This window comes from Siniperca chuatsi, linkage group LG2, assembly GCF_020085105.1.
Source record: "Siniperca chuatsi isolate FFG_IHB_CAS linkage group LG2, ASM2008510v1, whole genome shotgun sequence".
Taxonomy (NCBI): domain Eukaryota; kingdom Metazoa; phylum Chordata; class Actinopteri; order Centrarchiformes; family Sinipercidae; genus Siniperca; species Siniperca chuatsi.
Window position 1 is genome coordinate 19,891,645 of NC_058043.1, and position 27,574 is coordinate 19,919,218.

General features: G+C 40.1%; 2 protein-coding genes across 6 annotated transcripts in view; one reads left to right on the top strand and one right to left on the bottom strand.

Moving 5' to 3' along the window:
• LOC122888405 (retinoic acid receptor gamma-A-like) overlaps nt 1-17,925 on the top strand; it is a 48,136-nt gene extending 30,211 nt beyond the window's left edge. Inside the window, exons 1-8 of one of the 2 annotated variants that reach the window (XM_044222835.1) lie at nt 852-1,622; nt 12,584-12,732; nt 13,775-13,916; nt 14,043-14,206; nt 14,350-14,526; nt 14,772-14,976; nt 15,141-15,299; nt 15,909-17,925. In XM_044222835.1, coding sequence (XP_044078770.1) covers nt 1,478-1,622; nt 12,584-12,732; nt 13,775-13,916; nt 14,043-14,206; nt 14,350-14,526; nt 14,772-14,976; nt 15,141-15,299; nt 15,909-16,228 — 1,461 coding nt within the window. In that variant the 5' untranslated portion in view covers nt 852-1,477 and the 3' untranslated portion in view covers nt 16,229-17,925. Of the gene's footprint in view, nt 1-851; nt 1,623-12,583; nt 12,733-13,774; nt 13,917-14,042; nt 14,207-14,349; nt 14,527-14,771; nt 14,977-15,140; nt 15,300-15,908 lie in introns of those variants that run through there. The other variant, XM_044222825.1, reaches the window with a different exon arrangement.
• Nucleotides 17,926-19,253: 1,328 nt separating this feature from the next.
• LOC122888416 (calcium-binding and coiled-coil domain-containing protein 1-like) lies at nt 19,254-26,421 on the bottom strand. 4 transcript variants are annotated; one of them, XM_044222846.1, is made up of 14 exons: nt 26,269-26,421; nt 25,500-25,648; nt 25,253-25,355; nt 24,569-24,771; nt 24,167-24,412; nt 23,897-24,045; nt 23,737-23,806; nt 23,223-23,477; nt 22,998-23,123; nt 22,594-22,689; nt 21,558-21,645; nt 21,301-21,467; nt 20,404-20,486; nt 19,254-20,038 (listed from the first exon to the last, which is right to left on the bottom strand). In XM_044222846.1, exons 2-14 carry the CDS (start codon nt 25,629-25,631, stop codon nt 20,011-20,013), a joined length of 1,746 nt encoding a protein of 581 aa, XP_044078781.1. In that variant the 5' UTR covers nt 25,632-25,648; nt 26,269-26,421; the 3' UTR covers nt 19,254-20,010. The 4 variants fall into 4 exon arrangements, with proteins under 4 accessions (XP_044078781.1, XP_044078791.1, XP_044078798.1 ...); XM_044222856.1 differs by having other exon boundaries at nt 20,404-20,505; XM_044222863.1 differs by having other exon boundaries at nt 24,200-24,412; nt 26,269-26,420.
• Nucleotides 26,422-27,574: the final 1,153 nt, after the last annotated feature.

Below are 27,574 nucleotides of genomic sequence, written 5' to 3' on the forward strand. Positions count from 1 at the left end.
CTTCCACCTTAAAATTGCAAAAAATATTAAATATTAATTAATGGATGCAATTAGGGGAGTCCTTTAGGAGTGTGAATATAGCCCTTGAAGATTTTGAAACATGTCTAAATACAAGCATACAATTCAACTTATATAAAGCATAAAGTTTCCAATAATACATGAATAATGAAAGAATATTTATTTCAGTTTAAAGTAATTTTATGGAAATTCCTCTGTAAATGAACAGCTGCTTATAAACTTAATGCACTAACAAAAATCTAATAACTGACTCAGAACTTTGCCTCTATTTTCCATACAATTTGTGCCAAATTACATAGCTCTTTTTCTAGGAAACTTTCAAGAAATTATCAGGGAATAATGAACTCATAAAATAAAGCATTATAGTCGCTTTTTTGTTTTGTTTGATGACTTTCTTTTTGTCATCTTATTTATTCACTGTTTCATTGTATTTTTATATATACACTATACACACAATAATAATAATAAATATGAATCATAGTAAAAATACAACACAATACTCTTTTAATAGGCTTTTGATTTGGGGGAAATTGCAGGAACTGAGTGTGTGTGAGCAGGTGAGTTCCTGTGGCCACTTAGATCTCAGAGAGGCATATAATCCTACTGTCCCTGTACAGAAACCACCGGAGAGCATCCATTTACAGTGAAAGCTGGTAAAATTAGGAAATGACACCCTCACTAAATTGCCTCTCTCTCTCAGTATCTTTCGTTCTTGCTCCGAACAGACTGTGAGGTGGGAGTTTTTTGCGAAAGGTGGCAGTGCTTTACTTTTTAGAAGAGAGGCAATATTCCTGCTGTGGTGAAACAAAAAGGGAATTAAAGCAGAACAAGAAAGAAGAGTCGAGGGAAGAGGTAGAGGAGGTCAGGAGTGTTTGTTTTCTTTTGCAGAATATGAAATAGGAAGAGGCGAGTTGAAAAACGTGAAGGAGAAAAGAGGGAGCGAAAGATAGTTTGGAGCATGGCCAATCAGAAAGCAGGTACACACCCCCTCAGGCACTACGCCCCTCCTTCTTCTTCCTTGGCCCCACCTCCTTTATCTGTGCCAGAGAACATGCAGATAGTTGGCTGAGTCTGTGGTGGAGTGTGAGAGGCCCAGAGAGCCGCAAGAGGGGAGCTGAGATCACTTACAGCAGTCAAGGCAAAGCAGGCAGGCAAGCAAGTGATCTGGGAAAAAAGAGGGTAAAAGTAGTTTGGATTGTAGAGCAGAAATAAGGCAAGAAAGAAGAGATTTTGTCCATCGAGAGGACTTAGTTTGGAAGAGACAAGACAGCGGTCAGAGGGCAGTGGCAGGGGCAACAAGAGACAGGCAGACAGAAAGACAGGGAACACCTGGACCAAGCAGGGAATTGAGTTACTTTCAGTCACAGGAAGCTTTTTCTCAGTTTTTCACTTTCTTTCCGCTTCGCTGCAGAACAAAAGCAGAGGGCTGTAGTTGTGTTTTCTGTGATTTGAGAGGAGCATGTTTGACTGTATGGAGGCTCTGGGGCTGGCCCCGCGGCCCCTCTTTGATGTGTCTGGACAAGGTTCCTGCATGCTCGCCAAGGCCACCCCTTACTTCTCCGGCCTGGACCCCTTCGCCTGGGCCGGGACTGGCAGCATTCAGTGTGAGTACTCCATCCTGTCCATCAGACTGGAAAAGAGCAGCTGTGTGTGTGTGTGTGTGTGTGTGTGTGTGTGCGTGTGTGTGTTCTTATCAGAGTCCTGGTTTTGTTATCATAGAGCTCTCTCCACAGGAAGAGTCAGATTCCTTTCAATTCTGTGTACCCATTCTCACCCCGCTTTTTGTTTGTTTATGTGCTTAGTGTGCTTTGTGAGAGTGAGTGACTGGGCTGGGGAGTGCATATTTATACATCATCATGTTTGTTTTCTTTATGAATGACTTCACATGATTGACAGCTCTTTTAAACAATCCGGGGACCTGACCCGGCAATGTGTCCAGAAAACAACAACCACCAACGTCCAAACAGAAACAGCACTGACAGATTGAAGGCAAATGAAATCACACGGCTGTGATTTGGCCAATAAACTCACACACAGAGCCACAGGTAGTCAGAAACAGACAGTTTACAAAAGATAAACAAAGATACGAATGGACTGATAATCATTTCACCATAAGAGCAATCTTTTGCTTTACATAGTTTGGAATCATGTTGGCGATTATGCAATTTAAAGAAGTTTCATTAATTTTAGCAATAATCTTCAGAGGAAAAGATGACTGTATGAGAAGTCGATTGCTAAAAGATAAATTATAAATCACTTGACATATATGCACTCCCCGTTTCCTAACTCCACTAAACTTTCTTTTGACAACTCCCCAAAAGACCTGAGGGGGTAAGGCACAGATTGATCAGGTATTAAGAAAAAAAACCTACAGCCACACAGGAGCAGTCACACAGACAAACACTGCACAGATAAATGAGGAAAACACATTCTATCTGGCAAAATAATAAGCAGACCTTTTGTTATTGTCACGGAGTCCACTTTTAGACTCTTTGATTACACTTGGCTTTGCGGCTTGGAAAATTAAACATTGACTCTATCCTGCTTGAAACTGACGTGCTGAAGTCTATAAATATGCATCACAGAGCTGAGCGCACAATTTTTATTTTCAAAATACATTCTGTCCACCGTGCTCAAACGGTTTGGGATGTCCCCACTGAGCACCTTGAGTCTATTTATCTTCAGTAATTATTTAGATACCAGGGCATCAAGCACTGTCAAGTGCTCAGAGCTCGCTAATGATGATGGATGAGCAGTCAGGATGACAAACACCACAGCAGGGCCTGTTTCAACTCGCTAAGGAGCTTCACCAGATGCCAGCCTGACAGACAATGTCCACAATGTTCATTAATCATCTTTTCTTTATATAAAAAAGCTGTGAAGGCTGCAGGTCTAGTATCAGCCAAGAAACTATACATGTGTACAGATTTTTTTTTTTGCATGGACTGAAGGAACTGAAAAGATGTTAATTAACTGACCTCAGGGGTTTGGGGGCGTTTTTAACTCAATCAATCTCTCTCAAACATGAGGCTGGGCTAGTGGACTGCAAATCCCACTGCTTATAACTACAGCTGAAACGATTAGTTGATTAATTGATCAGGCAATCGACAGAAAAATAAATGCCAACTATTTTGATAATCGATTTATCGTCATCCCACTTTGTTCTCTGGCTGCAGCTTCTTCAATGTGATGATATGCTGCTTTTCTCAGTTTTATACCACTGACAATGAATCATTGTAAAATTGATATTTTTTAGGTTTTGGACTGTTGGTCAAACAAAACAAGGTGTTTGAAGATGTCAAAATTGTGAAAAATTTTTCACTATTTTTTGACATTTTGCAGACCAAATGCTAATTAATTAATCGATCAAATAATAGGCAGTTTAATTGATATTCAAAATAATGTTGCAGCTCCATGTATAACGTAGACTCAGTGGCATTGCTGGTACACTTTGTTCTACAATTGCTGGTAGTCTATTATGTGTAAAAGTAGCTCAATTATTGTAAGATATCACATTTTAAATCATTTCAGTCAGACTAAGAGACAGTGAAATAGACAATATTATGTGTAACCTCAGTCTCAGCCATTGCTCAGCAAATAAAATCTACTTCACCTCTTTAATTCTTTAATCCCCCCCGTGAAAAAAAACATTGCCACTGGCCCCTTGACACTGATCACTTGCTTATGGTACATGTCAACATTTGGACTTTTTCATTATCAAAGAAGGTAATTGATCACCAGCCCTAATTGGAAAGTGAATAAAAGTTTGCTTTCAGTGAACATGAACTGTTGAATTCCTGAGAGCATTTTGGTCTCTGTGTCTTTTTGACACAAGCTTTCTCTCCCTGTGTGTGTGTGTGTGTGTGTGTGTGTGTGTGTGTGTGTCTGTTAAGGAGGGGGGTCATCTTTTCCTGTGTTTTTTTTTTTATGTGAGGCAGTTCAGCACCTCTCTGCCTTCCTTTGTTTCAACGTCAGGAGGCATTAAAGGGAGCGGGGACATGCCAAAGTCTGTCCGCTCTCTCTGTCACTGTCTCTTGTGCAGTGGGGGGAGAGTTTCTCCTCTATGTGACATTTGTTTTTTATCTCCTCTTTTGAAGACCCCCTCTTTCTACACGTGATCTTCCCTTCCAGTAGTGTGTATCAGCATGTGTGTGTGTGTGTTCCTCCCAGCAATAATGTGTGTGTGTATTCTTTGCTCACACATGGCTCAGCTTGCAAGCCTTGTGTTGCGTAACCAAGAGCTTTTAATGATTCAATTACAATTACAAAGAGTCAATTAAGAGATTAGGCGGAGTGTAGGGGCATGGGCAGTTAAAAGAGATGAGGGCTGAAAGAAGAGTGGAGGGATGAAGTTGGATTTGGGATTAAACCCCCCGTAACTCTTTGTATCTTGGTGTTTCAGGCCTTGAGGGGAAATGCTCTCCTCTTCATTCAGTAATAATCTCCTTTTTCTCTGGCAGCCTCTTCTCCTTAAATTGGCTCTTCAAAGCTAGTTTAACAATGCTTCTCGACCATCATCACATAGCAGGAGAACAGCTAATGGGGATGCTGTTACTGTTAGTAGTGGATAAAGACAGAAGATATGTGCCTGATTTATGAAATAAAAGATAGTAGTTTTAGGGTTTAGGTTGTATTTCTTGGACTAGAAGGGACTAAATATTCTTCTTCTTCTTAAAAAAGTAGGTAATCTGTGTCACTAGGTCATGAAACACTGGCTTGTACTCTTGATGCCTGTGGGCTGTCTTTCCTGAACGCTGTCACTTTCTCAGTGCTGGTGAGACAGAAATTACACCATGAAGCCTAAACGACCTCTGTGAACCTGGAAATTCAAGTTCAGTCAGTGTGTGATATGTTCAAGGAAAGCAGAGATTCTTGTAGCTGTAATGTAACAGCTCTGCATGCACTACTACCTAATAGTTTAATAATAACCAGATTAAAGCTGTTGTAATAGTCATAAGAAACACAATATGAGGATATATGTTATGATGTAGTATAATATCATAATATATATAGGACACTATTAGCTGATATTATTATGAAAAATGTAAAATGTTGTATTGAATAATTGTTGTTGTTGCTAATGTTAATGTTGTAGTATTTGGAACTGCAAATGTGTGTTTAGACATTAGTCTGATTTCTTTTGGTGTTTTTGAGTCTGCCAGAGAAGTCACAGAGTGAACAGAGGCTAAGGCAAAGCAGATTTTCGATTCACAAACAGCGGAGTGGCTAGGTGGTCAGAAAAAAAGAAGGTTTCAGGTTACAACCGACCCTGCAAGTAAATTTGCACTGAAACACAGTCTCACTATTTTCTTTCTTTTTTTCTCTGTCTTTATGGCATCAGTAAGATGTTTCCTACAGACAGCCACACATCCCTCTCTCTGGTCATAAACAAGTTTATCAAACAAATCATGTCATGTCAGATTATTTAGTTACTGTGAATCATGCAAACACTGTAATCAAATTATTACTCTAATCTGTTTATTCGCAGTGATGAGGTTACAGTTTGCGCATTAACGGCATTTACCTTTGACTGTGAACGCCTAGAGACTCATCTATTGGGAATGCACATGACTAAACATTTTCGGAATAGCATATTTTTGCTATTACTCTTATAAAAGCTACAGGAACAGAGACAATCCCAGGCTGCTGATTGGTAACTGTACCTGAGTGAAACTTAAAACAACATCTTGTGAGGTTCAGTGAGTCGTGTTCCAACTTGTCTCTGATTGTGGCGTATTAAGGCTTCCAGCCATGTCTCCACCACACCACATTAACTTTGGCTGAGATTGGCCTTTGATGATTCTGAATTATTAGTCCATCTTCTATGTTTACTAAGCTAGTTGTCAGATATCCTACGGTGGGCTAAATGTTTACACACTAGCTGCAAAAATGTGGTTTAGCTGACAAAACATGTTTTAAAAGAGTTTCAAAATGAAAGCTTGTAAACTTAAAGTGAAATCTGGTACAGGAGCCTAACTGGACCATTATTATACAAGAAGGGACAAGGTTAAACTTTTCATCTCATTGACATAGTAGATGTGTTTTAGAAGCCATGTAGTTGTATTCAGGGTGCCTAGTATGGAGGTGGGAGCTGACTCTATGGACTCTCTGTGATATCAAAAAAGGGCAAAAATAGAGAGCTGGGTTTATTGGGTGTTATAAAAAAGAAAGGGTGCATTGTATGCATGATGATGAATGGGAGGGACAAACCCAGATTTAACAACCTGTCCCATAAACACACCCCCACCCCACACTCTCCAGAAAAAACTCCATGACCATGAAAAAACAAAATACAAAATATTACATGAATGTTGTTTTCCAGGTTTTGTCTTAAACCTTGCCTTGAATGACACATTGTCAAGCTCAACTGAGTGTGAACTGTGACTTCCTGAAGATTTATTTTATGCTCTTTAGGCCCAAATTTCGACAGTACATCTGAAATTGCAGGACAAAGTTCACAACTGTGTAAGAGTTTGCGGGTTTGAGGATTTGTCCAGGATTTCTGTTTTTCTAAGTGAGCGCGTGCAAATGTGTGTGTGCGCCTTTGTGCACCGTTACATGTGTGTTTGTGTGTATACCTCCTTTTTAAGTGTTTGTGCTGCTGTTTTTATGGACCCATCTCCTGGACAGCAGCCTGGTTTTCACAGCCTTTCCTTTAAAAGGCGCTGCCAATGACAGGAAGGACTCCTCCTCCTGCCAGGGCAGGAAGGCAGGAGAGGACAGAGAGAGAAGAGGGTTATTAGTGAGGGTTGAGCTGGGGGGGAGTGCAGGGGAGGGGGTTGGCCGCTGGTATTGAACTTAGAACAGCTGATGAAAGGGATTGTCACTCAGATCTCCCCCATCTCCTCCCTGCTGTCGTGGTAATTACTCGCTCAGCATATTTGAGGTTGTAGCTCTCCCCCACTGTCCGCTCATGAATTACAACATAGTACAGTGATGTTAAGCATGACACATGCGTTTTATAATGAAAAATATAGACCATGTCACATAATCAGAATTTAATCTACAACTCGCGTTAACTTTGCCCTTTGAAATGGACTTGACAAAGGCATTTTATGTGTTATCGCTATTTAATAATGAATGACATTTATTCCACAGTTTGCCTCCCCCTCTCTCCTCACACTGTTTCTGGGAGTGTTGTCGCTCTCAAAGTTGCACTGAAAACCCTCACACACAGTCCTATTGACTGTGGCCCCATGCAGCAGCCCACACACACATATTAACATGTGCACGCACATTCCACAGTATGCTGCTGAACATTTTGTGAGGCGAAAAGTTACATAAAAACTGAATTTCTAATCCAAATTAATCTTTTGAGGACTCAGGGTGAAAGAAATATGAGTCAAAGATTATTTTTGCAATTATCTGGGTCATGATTTTTCTCAAATCTGAGGCCTGGCTCAAAAACAAAACAACAGTTTAGTTATAATTAAACTCTTTGTAATGATACCACAGTCCTTGGCATTATCCTCCACTCCTCTCTAGTGTGAGGTTCTTTGGAGCCCCCAGGCCAAAGTCTAGTTCAATGAGATGTGCAATGTTGGCAGGTTGAGCCAGGCTGCAGGCCCAATAGGCCATATGTCACACTGTGTCGACCACACAGCCACTCCAAGAGGAATGAAAAAAACACCTTCAGTGTAAAACAAACCACATGTTCACTCTGTTCATGTGTTTGTGTGCTGTATTCAGGCTATAGAACTGAAACAACTGCAGCTCGATGTCACACGGTGTCACTCACTGTTGTCATTTTCATGCACTTGTTAATACAGAATGACAGATCAGTTCTGTCTTGCTGAAACATCAGCTTCCTCACTCCTAACAAATCAGTGCTGTAGATTATCATTGCTAGATGGCAAACGGACAGGCATGCAGCTGCTCTGGCTTTCGAAAGCCTAAACTAGTTCACTTTCATGTGTAAATAATGTCACATGGACACTCTCCATGAAAAAAAAGTTTTGTGAAGCTGTATCTGTGTACCGAATCTATACTTAATACTAAAGTAAATTATACTCAGTTAGTATGCAGACTAAAAATGATTTTGAGTGTGCTGTTGATGGACACTATTCTCCTACAATGCAATTCACAAAGAAAAATGGAGGAGCTGCTCTCAGCTGAAAACGAATTGTGGATGGCAGCATACAGCTCCAGGAAGGACCTCAGAAAACAAAATAAAAAAACACATTGTTTTTAAATTGGCACTGTCACTCTAAAGTCGCAGTTTGACTGACTTCTGAAGCATTATATTATGTCCTGTTAGTATAGAATGGTTAACTATGTTGATTTATTGTATACTAACTGCATAAACAGTAAACTATAAAACAGTCAGTATGTAGTATGGATTTTGGACAGCATGTGTTATGAGCTGCGGCTGTTACTGAGTCCATGCTTTTTATTCAATTATTTTCATTATGCAGGTTTATTAAACTTCTCAGGAATGAAATAGTCATTCCTGTGTTTCAAGACTCAGAGTATCAGAACTGATAAGGAAGGTGTCTGCTTTCAGAGGGGCTTCTGTTGTCCAAACAGGGATGTGTTGATCTGACAACAAACACTGAGTAAATGGGAGAGGAGGAAGGTGGGAAAGACACAGAAACACAAGTAGATCAAGTGTTATTAAGGAATACTATTGTATGGTGATAGAAGCTAGAAGTGGAGTTTTCTGTTGCAGCTCCACTGTGATGAAGTTCAAATTTGAGAAAAAGGACGTTCTAGAAGTGAAAAATACTTCCAGTGACAGGTAATATTTATAGTTTGGGTTGCATGTGAAGCTCTGCATACAGCTATCTGATGAGGCCGATTCACACGAGTCATCTTGTCTCTTCTGCATCCAATAGAGGTGTGCTGATTGATGTTATGACATGCTATGGGGTGAGTTGCAGGTTAAGAAGAGAGAGGTATTTTTTTCAAGCCAAGGCTCTGAGGCTGAGCTCAGTTCAGGGTGATGACAGCTGCTGACAGGTTTTGGCTCCTCTCCTTCTTTCTCCAAGCCAGGTAAAGTCCCCTCCTCCCTCCTCCCTCCTCCCTCCTCCCTCTCTCTCGCTGCGTTCAGCCCAGTGTCTCTCACCCTGTCTCTCTCCGTCACGTCCCTCCTCACCACCTTCAGACAGTCAGTCACTACCTCTCTCCTGGCGCCAGATGCAGCTTCTCCGTTTCAATGGGAGCAATTTTTCCACTTGTTCTCTCTGGGCCACTTTTACATTGTCAGTGTTACTATATAAACAGAAAACAGTGATCAAGTTACAGTGCCATTCATTCAGCTCCGCCCCCTTTCACCTCCACCTCCTACACCTGGGCTCTAATGCCCCAAACTGAATACATAATAGTATTTACCTCCTGCTTAACAAGCAGCTCTTTGTTTACTCATAAACCTGTGTGAAACATTTTCTCCTGCATACTATACTGTAAACAACACTGCATGTTATTTACAGTCTTTTCTGGAAAGAAATGATAATGTCATAATCTGGTTCTCTGTCTAACATCAGTTCAGCTATGAACAGTACCATTAGGGCTGCAACTAACAATTATTTTCCATATCAATTAATCTGCCAATTATTTTTTTCAATTAATCAATACATTTGGTCAATCATTTGGTTCATAAAATGTCAGAAAATAGTGAAGAACGCCTTTCACACCTAAAGCCAAACATGCTGTCTTCAAATTGTGTATTTACTCTGAATAAAAGTCCAAAACTCAAATGTATTCAATTTACTTTCACAGTAGACAAAGAAAAGCAGCAAATCCTCACAAGTGAGAAACTGAAAGCGAGGGGCTCAGTGCATTCTTGATGCCTTGAGTCACATAGCAAAAAGCAGCGACGGTGCCCTTGCGAAACGGTAACACGCAGATAGCGGAAGGGGAGGAGAATTCCATCTGAAATAGTCGGCCAATGGCAGACTTATACCCACAGCCTACTTCCTGCTACATAGCAGATAAAACCAATATTAGAATGGTCTTTTTTTTTATCATACTGCATCACTAATGACTGAATGTGCTGTTGGGCCTGTTGCTTATTTCTGGCAGGGTTTTTTTGTCTTTCTTATTGTGTCTGTGTTTAAATGATTTCTTGACATGTATGTCCTTCTTTGAAAATGTGATAAATAATTGGTCACAAAAAAAGCTGAAACTTTAATGTTTCGCACATTTGCTAGAAAAACAAAATTTAAATGAGTAATCTTTTATCAATATAGTTACCAATTCATTTTTTGTTGATCAGCTAATTGATGATTTTTTTCTGCTCTAATGAAGTTTTCAAACTTCAAGTAGCCTATTAAGCTGTTTTCACAAGTGAGCCTACGTTAAATTTGTACATGCTTCATAAAAACTTGTTTGGTTAAATAAATTATTTATTTATGATTTAAACAATCCTAACACGTGTAAACATTCAGTAATTTATGACACACTGTCTGCTTTGTTCTGGCTTTCTGTCATGCAGTGCACACAAAACTGTTGAAAATCAGTGTTGTGAAATGCACCAAATGGGAAAAATACATACATTATAAAGCGAAATAAAGAGGTAAGCAGCGCAAAGTGGTTCAGTTTTAACAACATTACAGCCAGCTGATCACAGGCTGCACAGCCAGACTGCCAGGTGTTTGCTATAATTTGAATGTTGGAAATAGAAGGAACTATTTAGCTTAGAACTGGAGTTGGTCCCTGGGCGCTGCACAGTGGCTGCCCACTGCTCCTAATACTTAAATGCACAGCACGAATTTCACTCTGCATTGGGTTATACTGTGTATGATTGTGTATGTGACAATAATCTTGATTGGATTTTTTTTATATATATATATCATGTCGCTGCAACAGATTGATTACAATGTGTTAAGAACATTTCCTGTGTACAAGTTAAAAATGACACTCTGGGACTTTAAAACAACAGAAATGTTCAAATGATGTGTCATCAAAAAATGTATGTATGTTTTGTAGGGTTTTGTATTTCCATTTCAGATTGATGTCTGTTGTTGTCTCCCCAGTGATTAATATACACACTTCTATTAAAGAATTACACACTAACATATCACTGCGTCAAAACCAGCTGAACCAATTAAGGTCAATGTAAAATATATGATTATCCAGTTAAAAACAAGGTTTTATTTCTCAATTTCTTTAAACATGTTTTTATAATTAATAGTGATTTATTGTTTGATAAACAGCTGCAGGACAACAGCTGTAAGTGCTGCGCAGAAACATGTTAGGATGAAGGCAGTCATGATTCATTGAATGTTGTATCATTTTGAAAAAATCGAGCTGCTGGCCACATAGTTAGTAATGGCCTTCTTCAGTCAAGGTCAAAGTTAAATGGTCAGAATTTAATTTAACCTCTTGGCCACTGGGAAGTTTCTGTCCTCGGACTCACCTCCTTCTTTCCCTTTCTTTCTCTTTTCTTTATTCCCTCTTTGTTTTTATTAGATTATTCCTTTATGCCTTTGCCTCTCTGTTTTTTGAAACCTTACCACTCTTGTTAATGACAAGCTGTGGGTTCAGGCTGGGGTTGCTGCGGTGTTGTGGGGGCCACATTTGGTTCAGTCCTGTGCCATCCATTGAAGGTGACAGGAGGGGCTGTGACTTTGGGTTTTTGACCCCAGATTCTTTATTTTTACTAGGAAGGGATCCAAGGATGGAGCTGTTGATGTGAATAGCTGCCCAAGGTGACTGGATCCCAATAAAGAGGCCGTCAGCCTAGCTGGGGGCCTCCTTCCCATCCCAGACACAACCTTTATAGGGCCGCTTATGAGCCTGGGCAACTATTAAACCCTGTCCAGCCTGCACTGAGGAATTTAGGGCCAGGAAACAAGGGAGTGGGGGTGGGAATGGGCAGAGAGAGGTGAAGTTGGGGTGACTGAAGGTGAAAGCTGAAAGGCATGTTCGAAGGAATCTGGTTGTTCTTTAGTCATCACCTTCAAATGTGTACCAGGCGTGTTGCTGTTTCACTCTTTTTCTGGTGACCGTAAGGAGTCACCATTTTAATCAGCTGGATGTACTTGTCACTGCGTCTGTTTGACATTGTTTGTTTTGAACGTTTTCATTAGCAGCAGTTGAATGACTTTGCCTGTGGGCGGCAAATGGTGTTATACAGTGTGTCATTTTCTTTAGCGAGAAAGTGAGAAGCAACTGAGGGAGACAGCCGAGTCTCATAAACATCCCGCCTCTGTTTGTTCACATGGGGCTTGAGGTATATAGGCAGGTCTGGTTGGACAGCCTTTCAAATAAAAAAGTCAGTCAAAAACTCAACAGAGGTATGCTGCTCCCCCCACTCACCAGTAAATGGAGAAGCCAATCAAATCTCAGCTGCCAATCAGCATTTTATCAGCAGGGCCATCTGGCCATCAGCTAATTGTGTCTCTTTTAAGTCCCTGTCAATCAGCAGGGTTCCCCCTCCCTTTTCTCTTAAAAATATCTGCCTTTGAGCTTCCCTTCTGGCTCCAAGGGGTGGCCTGCATGGGGTTGGGGGTTGTTTGTTGACCACTCTCTCTTAATCAGTTTTTGTATTAGCTTTCATTATAGTTTCAAAGACTTATGTAAACAAGATGCTCTGATATAATAAGAGAATTTTCTCTTCCTGCAGCGGTGGAGACCCAGAGTACCAGTTCAGAGGAGATGGTGCCCAGCTCTCCCTCTCCTCCACCTCCTCCTCGTGTCTACAAGCCGTGCTTTGTGTGCCAGGACAAGTCGTCTGGTTATCACTATGGAGTGAGCTCCTGTGAGGGCTGCAAGGTAAATGAAGCCAGAGTCATATAAAGAGTTTACAGGACATGTATGAAGTGAACAGTTGATGTCCACTGAAAAGAAGGCCAGAGTGAGAACCTGATGTTCAACTAGAAGAGCTTAACAGATGTCAGCACTAGCATAGCTGTAATGTTTACTTTTGTTAAGCTTCCCTCTAGTGTATTCTTACTAGTACTGCATATTATTAATGTAACATAGCTAAAAAATGTGCTGTATGTGACCAGCAAATGGTTACTGCATCTAAATACAATACAACTGTTGTTTAAATGGAGATTTAGAGCTTAAAATTAATTGAAAAAAATAAACATTTTTAACATTTACAGTTAATTTAAGAAAGAAGCAGTGAAAGAAGACTTCTCAGTTGTATGTGAGACAACAGCCAGCCAATCCTGTGTTTTTATGCAATGCATCTCCCTTGGTGAAATTGCCCTTTATTTTATGAAATTTGGAAATAATCAAGACTAAAGGTCTATAGCCATGCTAGTGGCTCTGTGAGGCTGTAATACTGCAATGCTTTGACCTAACATGCTCACAATGACAATGCTAACATGCTGACAATGTTAAACCATGTTCACAAACTTAGTTTAGCATGTTAGCATGCTAACATTCGCTAAGTAGCTCAAAACACTTAGTACAGCTTAGGTTGATGGGAATGTTATTTGCAGGTGTTTTGCAGGTACTTTAAACCAAATTATTTGGAAAATTGACATTTTGACCTGATGATGGCGCTAGGGCGTGAAAAGTATGAGGATCACCAAAGTGATTACAATTGGACAAGAGGTGGACATGAATGTCTGTACCAAAGTTCATGGCAATCCATCCAATAGTTGTTGAGACATTTCACTAAAAACCACAAATGACTATCTCATGGTCTCGCTAGAGGAAAAGTCTGGGGATCACCAAACTAATTAGGATACATTGTCCATCATGGCAATATTTCTTGAGATATTTCAATCTGGACCAAAGCGGACCAACAGACTGACGAATTGACATTGCCATCCCAAAAGACATTTTCTTTTATCGGTTTCAGGGTTTCTTTCGGCGCAGTATCCAAAAGAACATGGTGTATACCTGCCACCGAGACAAGAACTGTCAGATCAACAAAGTGACCCGCAACCGCTGCCAGTACTGTCGGCTGCAGAAGTGCTTTGAGGTTGGCATGTCCAAAGAAGGTGAGAAGAAAATACGGGCCTCAATCATTTCTTTATAAAATAATACTTAACAGTCACCATCAAGAAAAAGTTATTGGGGAGTTTGGCTTTTTAAGTGCGTCACCCTGTGCCTGCGTTTCCCTGTAGCGGTGCGTAATGACAGGAACAAAAAGAAGAAGGATGTGAAGGAGGAGGTGGTGCTGCCAGAGAACTATGAGCTGAGTGGAGAACTGGAGGAACTGGTTAACAAAGTCAGCAAAGCTCACCAAGAGACCTTTCCATCTCTCTGCCAACTAGGAAAATACACCACAGTGAGTTTTTTCTTAATGCATAATCACATCCACCCCTAAATACTCACACTCCACTTAAGCATTAGCTCACCGCTTTGCCAGAAGAATATACACAGTATGCACAGCCACACAAACAAAAGTGTCCCTCTTTCTCTCTCTCTCAGAATTCAAGTGCTGATCACAGAGTACAGCTGGACTTGGGCCTGTGGGATAAGTTCAGTGAGCTGTCCACTAAGTGCATTATAAAGATTGTGGAGTTTGCCAAGCGGCTACCAGGCTTCACTACGCTCACCATCGCTGACCAGATCACCCTCCTCAAATCTGCATGTCTGGACATTCTGGTACAAACCACATGCTCCTATTACTCCTCCTTTTTAACCGACTCCCACTCCACCCCTTCTACCTCCCTAACGCTTTGTTTCATTTGTCACGCTGCTTAACTTATCAATATAAACAGCTCCTGAAAAATGTAAATGTGATTCTGAACAGATGCCATTAATTTTTGTTGATTGAATGTCATCCTCATTTGCTAACTGCCCACTTTTTTTCTTTCATCTCTGTCTTGTAATTTCCTTCCCCTTCTTAGATGCTGAGGATATGCACTCGCTACACCCCAGAACAGGACACGATGACTTTCTCAGATGGCCTGACTCTCAACAGGACCCAGATGCATAATGCTGGCTTCGGCCCGCTCACGGACCTGGTGTTTGCCTTTGCTGGTCAGCTGCTGCCTTTGGAGATGGACGACACAGAGACGGGCCTACTCAGTGCCATCTGCCTCATCTGCGGAGGTACGGTTGTGCCTACTAGCATGCTGTCATTAGCTTACAGCCTTTAAAAATGTTACTTTGTCTCATTGTTTTGGAGTTCCCTCGCTATCATTTTGCAAACTGTTTAATAAACTCATAACATTTCCTTACCTCTTCAAATTTGTGTCTGTCTGTCACTTTGTCAGACCGTATGGACCTGGAGGAGCCACAGAAGGTAGACAAGCTGCAGGAGCCGCTGCTAGAGGCTCTGAAGATCTACACCCGCCGCAGACGCCCAAACAAGCCTCACATGTTTCCCCGCATGCTGATGAAAGTCACAGACCTCAGAGGAATCAGCACCAAAGGTCAGTTGAGCTTTTACATATCATAACCACAGATTAGGAGTAGAATCAGCTACTCAGCTGTAAAGCTGTAAAGTACTGAAAGTTGGCATTGAATGTCTGGTCAGATTTGTAATTTTGTTTCCATTTTCCTCGATCAGATTAAAATTTAAAAAATGGCCGTTTTTATACAAAGTTCTGGTATGGCTACTTGTGTCAAGACATCATTTAACATTGTTTTAGTATCAGTATCCAAAGTCAACTATTGTATTGACACTGGTGTTAAAAAATGTCAACGATGCCCATCCTTATTTAGGAGATGACTAGTTTAAAATAATAATGTAAACCCGCCTTGAAGTTTCATTCCAAAATAAGACAGATTTTTTAAAGAGATGATTGGTGATAAATTGAAATTATTTAATATCATTGTATCGTAAGAATCATGCATGCAAAATAGTTCTGTCACAGAGAATATACCATCATCTGCATATATGAAGAATGAGGCAGTGAGGAGGCATTGAAATCTGTCAGTTAGTGATTCCTTTAAAAAGTGAAACATGGCCATTGTGTGAAAGGCTTCCTCCTCTCATTTTTCTACATAACCATTAAGTAAATATGTGTGTGTGCCTGTAGGTGCAGAAAGAGCCGTCACACTGAAGACAGAGATCCCAGGGCCCATGCCTCCACTGATCAGGGAGATGCTGGAGAACCCCGAGGCCTTCGAAGACAGCAGTGACTCAGGGGACAGCGCTGCAGCTGCTCCCCCTGCCATTCAAGCCATAAAACAAGAGGAGAAGGCCACGGATGAGTCAGCCGTTGAGGAGGAAGAGGAGGAGGAAGAGGATGACTACTGGGATGAGGAGAAAGACCGAGGGACGGACAGTGATGGGGCACTGTGTGGGGAGGCGGCAGCGGGCGTGCAAAAGAAAGGTGTGACTGTGAAAACACAGTGAGAGAGACACAATGATAATGTTTCCTCCTTCAGATCACTGAGCCCTCGCCCAGCAATATCTCCTCCCAGAAACCTCCCAGAATTAGGCTCTTATACAACTGTGTTGCATACAGCACATATTTACATATTCTGTACATGTTGACTGAAAGGAAAATGTGTTAAATTCCGTATAGGAAGCAATGAGCGGGAGAAGCAAAAGCACTAAATGTCAGTGGTTGAGGAGAGCACCATGAAAAATAAACTGTGCCAAAACGAGAGCGTTTCGTCCACCCAAAGAGGAACAATAGGTGGTGGACATAAGAAAATGCACTCCTCCGCTATCTAAAGGGCTATGCTTTGTATAAAATTGATGGTAATAATACATTGCAACAACAGAACTCTATGTCGTGTCCATTTTCCGCAAATGTCTTCTCAGAATTCCTTTTATTACTATTCAGAGATATGCTACTTATTTTTTTATTGTATGGTTTTTCTAAGCACGTACACATTTCTGTTCTTTCTTTATGCCTGTTTGTGGGTCTCAGTCCTTTCACTCAGTCCTGCTCACATTTGACTGGACATATGTGTTGTTGTTTTTTCAGCTTGTCTTTAATTTTATGCATTTCTGCTTTATTGGACACAGTGAAAAGCAATAGCAAAGATAGTAAAGAGAGCAATAGCAAAGAGAGAGAGCAGGTCATGAGCAGGACTCAAATTCACAATGTGACAAGCTCATGGTGTGAAAATCTCTGATGGGTTTCAAACATCTGGAAGAGAATAAGAGGAAGAGAACTTTAACTGTAATTTTAGCTCTGGTGCTTGTGATCCAAATGAGACTCTAACAAAGAATGCAAAACAAATGCAGCAACATATCTCCACCTCCACCTGTGTGACAAAAATACACACTTACAATCGTTTAAAAAAATACATAGACTAAAGAAACAGGGTGGATTTAATGTCAGCACACTATCTCAGGTTGATTCTATCATTGCCACGTCTCATCTGTCAATACAGTATTTTGAGAAAACTGTTTTGAGAAAACTGTTACGCCCCCATCTTCAACAAAAATTCTTCTTACACTAAGGAGTAAGGATTATTAAACATTTAAGTTGTAAATGCCCTTCAGACAGCAACCAGGTACAGGTAAGCCATAATATTTTCATTTTGTAAGCGTGAGCAAAGAATCATCCAAACAGACATGACCCTTAAAAGCAGTTTACTTTACAGAAAACCTCAGGTGTGTGTGTGTGTGTGTGTGTGTGTGTGTGTGTGTGTGTGCGTGTGGGTGCATGAGTGTCTAACTGAGAGCATTTACCAATACACAGAGTGATGTTGTCATTACTGCCATAATCCGCAGTAAGAATTTATGCAGAAGTCCAGTTATTAGTTCTCTTACAAAACGCACATGAAATAGGTTTTGTAGCAAAAACCTCAATGTTATTTTAAAATTTTCATCTAGAAGACATCACTCACCCAAAGACCTCTGGCAATCAGTGGGACATTGATGCCGATGCAAGCTGACCAAGAATCACATGATCAGTTGTAACTGAGGTTGGAACCGTCCAAGAGAATTGACAACAAAATATAAGCTTTACATCGGGTGACGTGTCTGCTGAAGCAGGGGACGATAGCTTCAAATGATGTGTGTTCATGTGTGCTGTACCTAATGAGTGATGCAAAACATGAATTTTGTAAAATAAATACTTAGTTTGTTTTTCATTGAGACTATATAGCTGTTTTTATGCAGGATGTATAAAATTGTCATTATTTGTGTAATTAAAGACAATGTGAGTCTTGTTGAACTCCTTAAAATAGTTGTAAGGGAAAAGATTCTCCATCAGCATGTTGTCCATCATGGCATGAAACACAATATAAGCAGAAAACAGATCCTACATGACCATTGTGGCGACACACCAGCAGCTTTGAAGCAGTGACCATATATACAAGTTAGGTAGGTCTTTAGCACCAGATGCAAAGCCATCGAGGACGCAGAAGTTGATTCAAGTATTAAATAACCAACACTGACGTCATAATGACGAAGACTGTTAAATTGTGATTTGTGATATTATAGGCTGGAAACATCCCAACCATTTGACTGAGGTAAAAGACATCTTCAGTGTTTATCCTCATTCCTGTTTCACTTCCTCTGTCAAACATACAAACACACACCTATATACACACACAGACGCACACATCAATATTTTGCACATCATCAGCTAATACTACATACTATGTTGTTTAGTATATAAAGATGTTTCTACATCACATAACCACAATATTTCATAATACATTGTCTTCTGTTTCTTTTATCTATTTCTTCAACCTGTTTCTTTTCTTGAATTTGAGCTGGTGCAATAAGCTAAGCTAGGGAAGAGGTCACAAAGGCCTCAGCTCTATATGTAAGCATGTGAGTAAAAAAAAAGAGAAAAAAAACACCAAAGACAGATATTACGTCACATTTGGACAAAAACGACATTAATAAAAATTCTATTAAGCTCATCCTGGTGAGATATATTCACTTTGCATTGTGTGATAGGGGAGATTTCATGATCTCAAATTAATTTTGAAGCTGGAACCATCTTATCTCTCTGTTACATTTTGTTGTTGTTTTTTGTGATGTCTTACTTTTTATAAACATAATCTTTGAAGTGTGCAGATAACTTGTCTTCATGTTCAGGGATTCAGACACCTCAAGAGTTTTATTTCAATTGGACTTATACCCAAACATCTCTCATACACACACACACACACACACACACACACACACACACACACTGGGCTGATCTGTTCTTGTTTTCACATTTTTATTTTTGCTTATTTGTTATTTGTTGTTCTCTTTCTTGTATTTTGATAAAGGCGCTTTTTGTTCTCAGACCTTTCAGCGTCCAGTTGTCATCTTCTTTGTCATCACTTTACACACAATCTAAGGATGGAAACACAACTGCTAGTCTTTTCAAGACTGTAGTCGTGTGCTTTGAATGTACAGTATTTCTGCACTGTAAGGCAATATAAAAAAATACCTTACATATTTTCACCAAAATACAGACAGCCATCAACATGTATTTATTATCATATTTTATAAAAGAGCCCCATCTCTAAGATCAATAAACAAAAGTGTCATACATTAACTTTCATGTTCTTCCAACCTGACACTGTGCTCAACGTACTGTAGCAGAACATTTCACACTTGTCTGTAACACACACACACACACACACACACACTTTTGACATGGTTTCAGGATTCACACTCACATGCAGATGTTATGGGCTAAATGTCACCAAAACAAGATGTCATGTATTAATTTCAAGCTAATCGTGGCATCATTTGACACTTTTCTCAAAACAGTTGCAACATACCCAAATTTTAACCGGCTAAAAAGCTAGAAAATCTAGGAATTACAAATGGAGTCTGAAATAAACTAAAAGACATTCTTGGACAATTAGTGTCTGCATATGAAAGTCTAAAGTAGAGCATGAAGATGAGAGGCATATGCAGACAAAAATTGTGTTATTAGCACTTAATGTTCATCCTGAGTTTTATTAATTATAAAGTAATGAAACCATTAGCCACACTAATAAAAACAAATTCTGACTTACAAATTTTGCAATGTTTTCTTTGAATACAGGTACTCATGAGGTAAAAGCTTTACACTATAAATATGACCTTTGTGAAGGCCATTTTCTACATGAACAGCTACAAAACAACAATAGAATAATCACAAAATGCTACTAGGTTTTCTTAAGACCCACATGAACTTGCATTGCAGTGGTAAACAAGCAACTTGCCGTCCATCCTTCTTTGTGTTACCACATGGGGGAGTCAGCCAATTCACTGCAGAGAGACAGAGAATTGAAAGTTTTACAGAAGGTGCTGGGGATAAAAACAGACAACACTGTTAGTAAAAAAAGTTAATAAACCACATGTTTCTACTCCTGCTGATCTACTGCTTACTTAACATCAACTTATTTTATTATTGCTGTTATTTTTACTCTTATTCCATTGTTAGTACGATATTTTTTACACTTTTATTTTCACCCTATATTGCCTTCTGTGACTCGTCCCACAAGAAAAGAAAGTGCCCAGTAAGTGGAACGGGATAGCCTTTATAAAACATAGTATTTTAGGAGAAGTGATTCCAGCCATGGAGGGGAAAATAGGGTTGTACTGTGTGACTGGTAGAAAGTCAGATTTGTCACCTCAGGACGGGGTCGACGAGTTCTGGTAGGATCAGTTGCTTCCCTGCACCAGCTCGGTTCTGACAATGCTGCCTCCTCACATCCTGATTGAACAGACAGAAGCTGAGATGGATGTGGTTTATTAATATGCCCATGCAAAATATTTGTGTGCGAGTGCCAGTAATGTGAATCAGTGTTTGTATTTAAAAAATAATAATCTAATGTCTAAGAGCTATCATTACTGAAATACAAAGTATAGTGCTTGTATTCATTTAATTAGCATCTAAATATCTTAATATATATCTTAGACGTGTATCTTCACACATAATCTGCATCAGATTTCAAAATAAAGTGCTGTTAATTTTAAGCATTTTACTGCTGTGTATTTGTAAAACAAGGCATGATTAACTGATCTCATTAGAGTGAAAGCATTTACATATAAACCTTTTCATCTTGTAACAAGACTGTTGCTTACAATGTAGCAAAATGGGCCAGTCTATAACCCTAATCTATAATCTATAACTCTAATCTATAGTCTATAACCCTACTCTTTGACCTACAGTACATTGGTTGTGGATATTGTGAAACAAAAGCACAAACTATGGTCAAAATAATCAAGTGAATAATAGATTGCTTAGTGACTTTACAACATTGGTGTTCCTGTTTGCAAGTCTTTGTTCCATGTGTCCTCTTTTAAACCTGACCCAGTTAGAATAAATACATTGTCATGACTTCTTTCTACCAGTCAGCATCAAACCTTGGTGTTCGACAATGGAGCTGGAGCAAAAACTCACAGGACAAGGGAGCTTCAGGACTCAATTGGGAAACTACTCAAATGTTTTCCCACTCAGGTCTGTTAGCTCTGAATGTAGGTGGTGTTTAACCTTGTTAAGTTTGCATGTGAATAGGTTGGCATACCTGTGTGTCAGAGGCTGGCGTGTCTTCTTTGCTCTGGATGTGTGTTTCAGCCGGGATCTCGGCTCTGCTGGGCCGTTCCAGGTGAGTGGACAGGAAGAGAGGCGAAGAGATTGATCTGGGGGGATCTGAGGAAGCATCCTCGTCATCCTCAGAGGAAGAGCCGGGAACTGTTTAAATCAGTACAGACTCTTCACTTGGGTACTCATTACAATGCAGTGAAATTGCAGTGATGTGTACTAAGAGACTTCATTACTTACAGATACATGTGGGAATTTCTCCGTCCAATTTAGTTTCCGGCATAATCCCCAACCTCTGTTCTAACTGACGGATGTAGTTGACCAGGTCCTGCGAGTGTCCAATTTCAGAAGAAGAAGACAAAGAATAAGAACTTAATTGATTTAGTAAATAAATTTGAGTGGTTTTTAATGTAAACAGTTCTAATGGTAATGTCCTCCAATTGGTTGTTTCTTACTTTTTGTAATTGAAGATGTCATTATCGATACTATTGTTTTTACTGTGCTACACGTTGACTGCGCACAGTGGTGGAAGACGTACTCGGATCTTTTACTTAAGTGAAACAGCAATACCACTATGTAGAAATAATCCTTTACAAGTAAAAGTCAAGCATCAAAACGTTACTAAAGTACAATTAGCATCAAAATATACTTAAAGTAGCAAAAATAAAAGTATTCATTATGCAGAATAGCCCACTTGAGAATAAAGTCTTATCTGATCTCAACCTATAATAATACATCATAATTTATTTGTGTTACTTATCTGAATCGGCAAAGTAACTAGTAACTTAAGTTAAATCATCAATCAAATAAATGTAGTGGAGTGAAAAGTACAATATTTCCCTCTGAAATATAGCGGAGTAGAAGTATAAAGTAGCAGAAAATTTAAATAGTCAAGTACCTTAAAATTGTACCTTAGTACAGTACTTGAATAAATGTACTTAGTTACTTTCCACCACTGGCTGTAAATATGAGCCTGAAATCTGGAAATATCTGACTCACAATGTTATTTATTTGAAGAGGCCGTCCTGAGTCTCTCTTTTGGCTATGTTATGGGAATTTTCTGTTTCTCATGGAAAATACATGTTGACAGTGCAGATGTAACACAAGTCACCCACCAAACATGAGCAATTTGAAAGGGCAAAAGAGACAAGCATGAACAAAACTTTAGGTGAAATTAATACTCTTGACTAAAAGACCCATCTTCTTAAGATACATATTAAAATACATAGTATCAACAAATAAAAGCTGGATATGTGGTCTGGTGTGGAATCCTTGCCTGTTTGTCCACCTGCTGCTCCTCTCTCTCTGCCTGGGCTTTCCTCAGACTGGCTTTCAGCTCCTGCAGCTCTTGCTTAGTATCACTCAGCAGCACCTGTAGGGGGCAGGATTATACTCAGACCAACAACACCCACACATCTGACCTGGCTTGTCCTCTGTCCTGCAGTTAATCACATGACAGTGAGAGGAAATGTTTACTCACTGTTCATGGAAGCCTTTCTATTTGTGCCTGTGTGTGAGTTATAAACGAACTACACTGAACTCTGGCACCGTTCTCCAGTTTCCAAAATGTAATCTGAGCAACTGATGATGCGGATTTGTGGTACAAGAGTGTTTATATTTAGAGCTGAGTGTGTTTGTGTATTAAATAATAGTGATCGCGATGTACTTTGATTTACTTACTCTGTTACGATCTCTCTCTCGCCCAAGCTCTACTTCTAGTTTCTCCCTCTCCATCCTCTCCTCCTGGAGCCACTCCTCCTTCCTCTGCACCTCACAGCTCAGTTCCTGATATTTCTTTTTTTCAGTCTGCATGAAAACAAAAAAACATAAAAGACAGTTTAACAACAAAGTCAGGTTAACATATAGGTCGTATATGTGCAGTGTCAGTCTCTGCCGCATCCTCACTTCTGCTGCATGTTTGCATGCCTCTCTTTCCAGGGCCCAGTTGGCGCGCTCCTCCCTGAGGACCAGGTTCTCCTCGGACAGCTGCAGGGTGAGCTGGGCCACCTGCAGCCGGGCTTGGTGCAGGTCGGTGTGGGCATGGCCCTGACGGGTGCCCAGGTCTCTCAGCTCCCTATGCAGGCTCTCAGCTACATGCTCACTAGCCTCCAGACGCTCCTGCAGCCCTCGTGCCTCCACCAGAGCAGCCTCATTCTCCACCTGCAGAGAGACGGGAGATGTACAGAAGTGGCAAACAACTGAAATAAGGGAAAGGAATGTTTTAGCGGTCACAATTCTGGCCTAATATAGCTATTAAGGTGTTCTCCCACTGCTGGCAAGATGACACCTTACCACCTAAAATCTGTGCTGGTTCCAGTGAGTTGTTGGGTTGTAGGACTTTAAAGAGCTGCCTGTCCTCTGTCGCCCTTCTCTGACCAAGCTGTCTGTGTTTCACAACAGAAGAAGAAGCACCAATTACCTGCAGAGTCTTTCTCTTTTCCTCATCGTGTTTCATTTGACTGGACATTTTCTTCACTCTGTCCTTCAGCCTGTGGGCCAAAAAAAAGGTTAGTTTCAGGCCCAAGGAAATAAATATACAAAGACAAATGTGTAAGCTAGCATCTGTCTCAAACACTTGCCTTTCCAGTTCCATGTTTTCCTCTTTCTCCCGGTCATTCAGGACCTTGATGTCCTCCTCCAGTTCTTTGATTCGCTGCTGACTCTCAGCTTTTTCAGCCATAAGTTTACTCAGTTCAGAGGTCAGATTTTCCTGACTATATTTCACATTCTTTGTGGAGAGAAGAAAAGTGGTTATAGAGTTTTTTTTCATGTGTGTATTTCTAACCAAAATCTATTATTAGTTATCAATGACATTCGGGACATTTTGGAGGTAAAAAGGAGATGGCTACCCCGAGAAATCTGGTGGCATGACCTGTCTGTACCTTGTGTTTTCCATCCATCTTCTTCAACATCTCACAGTTGTGTCTCAAGTTGTCTCTAAGCTCTGAGATCTCCTCCTTCATAGCTTCTCTTTCACGCTCCCACTCCATCCTTGCTTTTTTGCTGTTTTTTTTCTCATTCTCTGTCTCCTTTTTTGTCATGTCCAGAGCCTGCTGTATATCCGCTTGTTTTTTTAAGCATTCCTCTAGCTGACTCTGTACCCAACACGGAGAGACGTGTAGGTTTGCATTATTTATTGTTCACATTAAAGATTTCTTTTTTTTAACATTTTAACATGAAATGGATAAATTGTCATGCTAGTGGTTCTACTAATTTAATTACAGATATCAAATATCCTTTTTTATTCCCACCTGCAGCAGCTGAGCCCTGGGGATGACTAGGAGCATCTCCTCCTCTCCGTCCTCCTCATCTTGTTCCTCTCTCAGAGTCTCCAGCTCCTCCAGCGGCTTTGGAGCACGGAAAGTGAAGGGGCGACTACGGGCACACACCTCTCCCATCTTATCCACATATATAAACTCATACTCCATGGGACTGGGGCGGGGCAGGTAGGATGCTGCATCAAGTAGACACATATTTTAGTTATACGTTTTTATACCTAAGAGTTATTGTTTTACCAAATGTTACAGAATACAGTAAAATAAGACTTAAGTCCAAAAAAAGTTAAAAGTGGAGCTCTTAATTAGCCCTCATTGACCCACACAATTTAGCTTAAATTTGACCACAATGGCCACACTAAGTTAAACTCAGTGTTGACAGTGGTGTTTTTGATGTTGTTCCAAGAAACTGTACAGCAGCAACTTAACAGCAGCTTTTTTTAAGGTCTCACCATGAACACCAGAATGTTTAAGTACACTGTGACATCACTGTCGGGTGTGGTTACAGGTACAACAGACTCAAAACTTTGAACCAGGCAGGACAGTGAAACACTGCATTTCAGCCTGCTGTTAAGTTACTTTTTAAATTAGGAATACCAAGAAGATCTATTGAATTATTAACTGTGGCATATTCTTTCAAATGTCTGGCTAAATTCTTACCTTGGAAAAGTACACAGGAGTTGACACAGGTACCCTCAGTGTAGCCTTCAGGAACTAGAGCCCATGTATATGTGTAATACTGTTTCAATGAAGACCAGCCTACCTGCAGCATGACAACAAACACATTTTTAAACCACAAAACATTCAAATGTGCATCCCCTTACTGACCCCGTAACACGCAACTTGCTAAAACAATGATGTTTTCTGTTTTCGTGGGGAGGTATTGTGCCGAAGTGGGCAAATCTACCTCAAAAATCCCTATCCAGTCACTGCTGCTCCACTGATGGTCAGAGGTCAGACTGTAGTGGCACTCCACTCTGCTTTGGGGGAAGTACAGTTGCCCCACATTTCGAAACACCACCGTGGCCTGTTTATCCATGGTAATAGGAAGCTGTGCTGTTTAAGAAGAAAACATACATGGATCCAGTGAAATGTGCTCCAGTTTCAGTCTGGAGGAGAACAGCTGATGAAAGGTGATAGCAAAGTCAGTTCGGGAATGCAGCTTGGTCATAACACCGGTCGCCTATGGCCCCGCAATATGTTTACAGACAACAAGCTTGTATACCTACTGAGAACTGAGGTTATACCATGTAATGTGTGAATAAATAGAGATATTGAGAGGACTGTTTGTAGCTCTGAACACTGTTTCATTGTATACTTACAATAAAAATGATCAACTATCAACCTTCATCATAAATTATATCAAAATCTTATTGTAACAGTTTTTAGAATTAGTAATTGATCATAAAAGATAGTCCTTAGCTAACTAATAGCTCTGCTTTATATTCTAATACTGAAACATTGATTTGTTTCACTTTGTCTTCTATTTCATTCCTAAAAACCACAAAACTGACATAATGACTGCATTCATAAATATAAAGTTAAAATAAATAAAATATCTATAGTTAAAATAAATAAAATAAAAAACTAAACACATATTCATCCCTATCAGCTTATAAATGTATTGGATTGGATTTAAAACATGAATTAACTTCGTGCTGTCAAAATTTTCTTACCTTATTCTGCTGAGAAACGAATGTGATGTCTTTTCTGCCACCTCATGAAGGATAGAGCTGTGCATCAATCTGTAGATAGTGATGAGCAATTCTGTCAGGTGCAAGAGTTTCACAACATCTCCTGAACCATGTGGACCCCAAGTAAAATTAGGGTGACTCATGGAAGATGCAGTTCATGAGTACACAGCTCATCAAATGGCAAAGTGGTGCTGCAGACTTCAACTCCCATTACAGGATACAGGATCTGTTGCTGGTAGTTATTGCTCATTGCAATTCTCAGTAGTGGCAGTGGAGGGTGCTCCAGGTTAAACATTCCCATACCAACATCAGTGAACCCACTTTCCTGAAATCAGTGAAAGGCATAAAAACAGCAGACATCCATAATATGATCCAAACTAGTATCTTGATCGTATGAGATAAACTTTGTGGGTTTTCAATGGTGTTTTGTGTAAAACCCATTAGCCTTCTCCATGCTTCAGTCATTTGGATACAGCCTACAAATATAATATTCTATAAATCTGACTTTTATTCTCAGACTGTCTGTGATTGCTTAAGAATTGTGGTCCCACTTGTGAACACTTGATGGCAGTGTAGTTTTAGCACAAAGCCACATTCAACAAGTGAGTGATAGTTTTCACATGGTCAAAAGTAAATCCAAAATTAAATACAGAACCCTGAAGATTATCATGGGAGACAGTTTGACAACATTTACATTAGTGTAATACATTTGTAAAGTAGATGAATGCAGGTTTGTTGGGTGCTGAGTACTGTAATAGGCTGCTCTGATGCCAAGCGGTGAACATGACATCCCCATTAACACAGATCCAGCTCAGTGTGTTAGAAGTTTTAAACAATTCATTTAAATGTTGTTATTTTAGAATGAATTACTTGCCCTCACATCTTCGGTCCCACTAACTTTACTGCATGACACCTCATCCCCTCTAGGACCTCTGCCTCTCTACATGCCAGGGAAAAGTCTGCTCTCCATGTGGCATTGGTGGAAAATGTGATTTAAGGTCCTGCTTGGACTTGTGGGCAGGCAATAGCTGCTGAGAGAAGCAACTTTTTCAAAAGGTCTCCACTCATTTCGCTCATATCTCAGTCACATTCAGTGCTATTTTCAGCTCCAACATGTAGACTGGGAAACTATTAACTTGTTTACAAAATCTGTTGGTGTTCCTAAAAAATCAAACATTAACTGCCTTTGGCTTGTCATAGCAGGAAAAGCACAGGTGTTACTAAAGATGGCTTCCTTCTATTCAAGTGCCCCAGTAAGCCATGGCAGTTTGACAATGAGTCAGCATGC

Bases quoted from the DNA above. Each gene is read 5' to 3' on its own strand.
- LOC122888416 (XM_044222846.1), bottom strand. From the start codon at position 25,631: ATGGATAAACAGGCCACGGTGGTGTTTCGAAATGTGGGGCAACTGTAC. The intron at 23,124-23,222 runs GTGAGGATGCGG...GTTTTCATGCAG, and splicing joins CATGCAAACATGCAGCAGAA to ACTGAAAAAAAGAAATATCA. The intron at 20,487-21,300 runs GTATGCCAACCT...CTGTTCAATCAG, and splicing joins CGCCAGCCTCTGACACACAG to GATGTGAGGAGGCAGCATTG.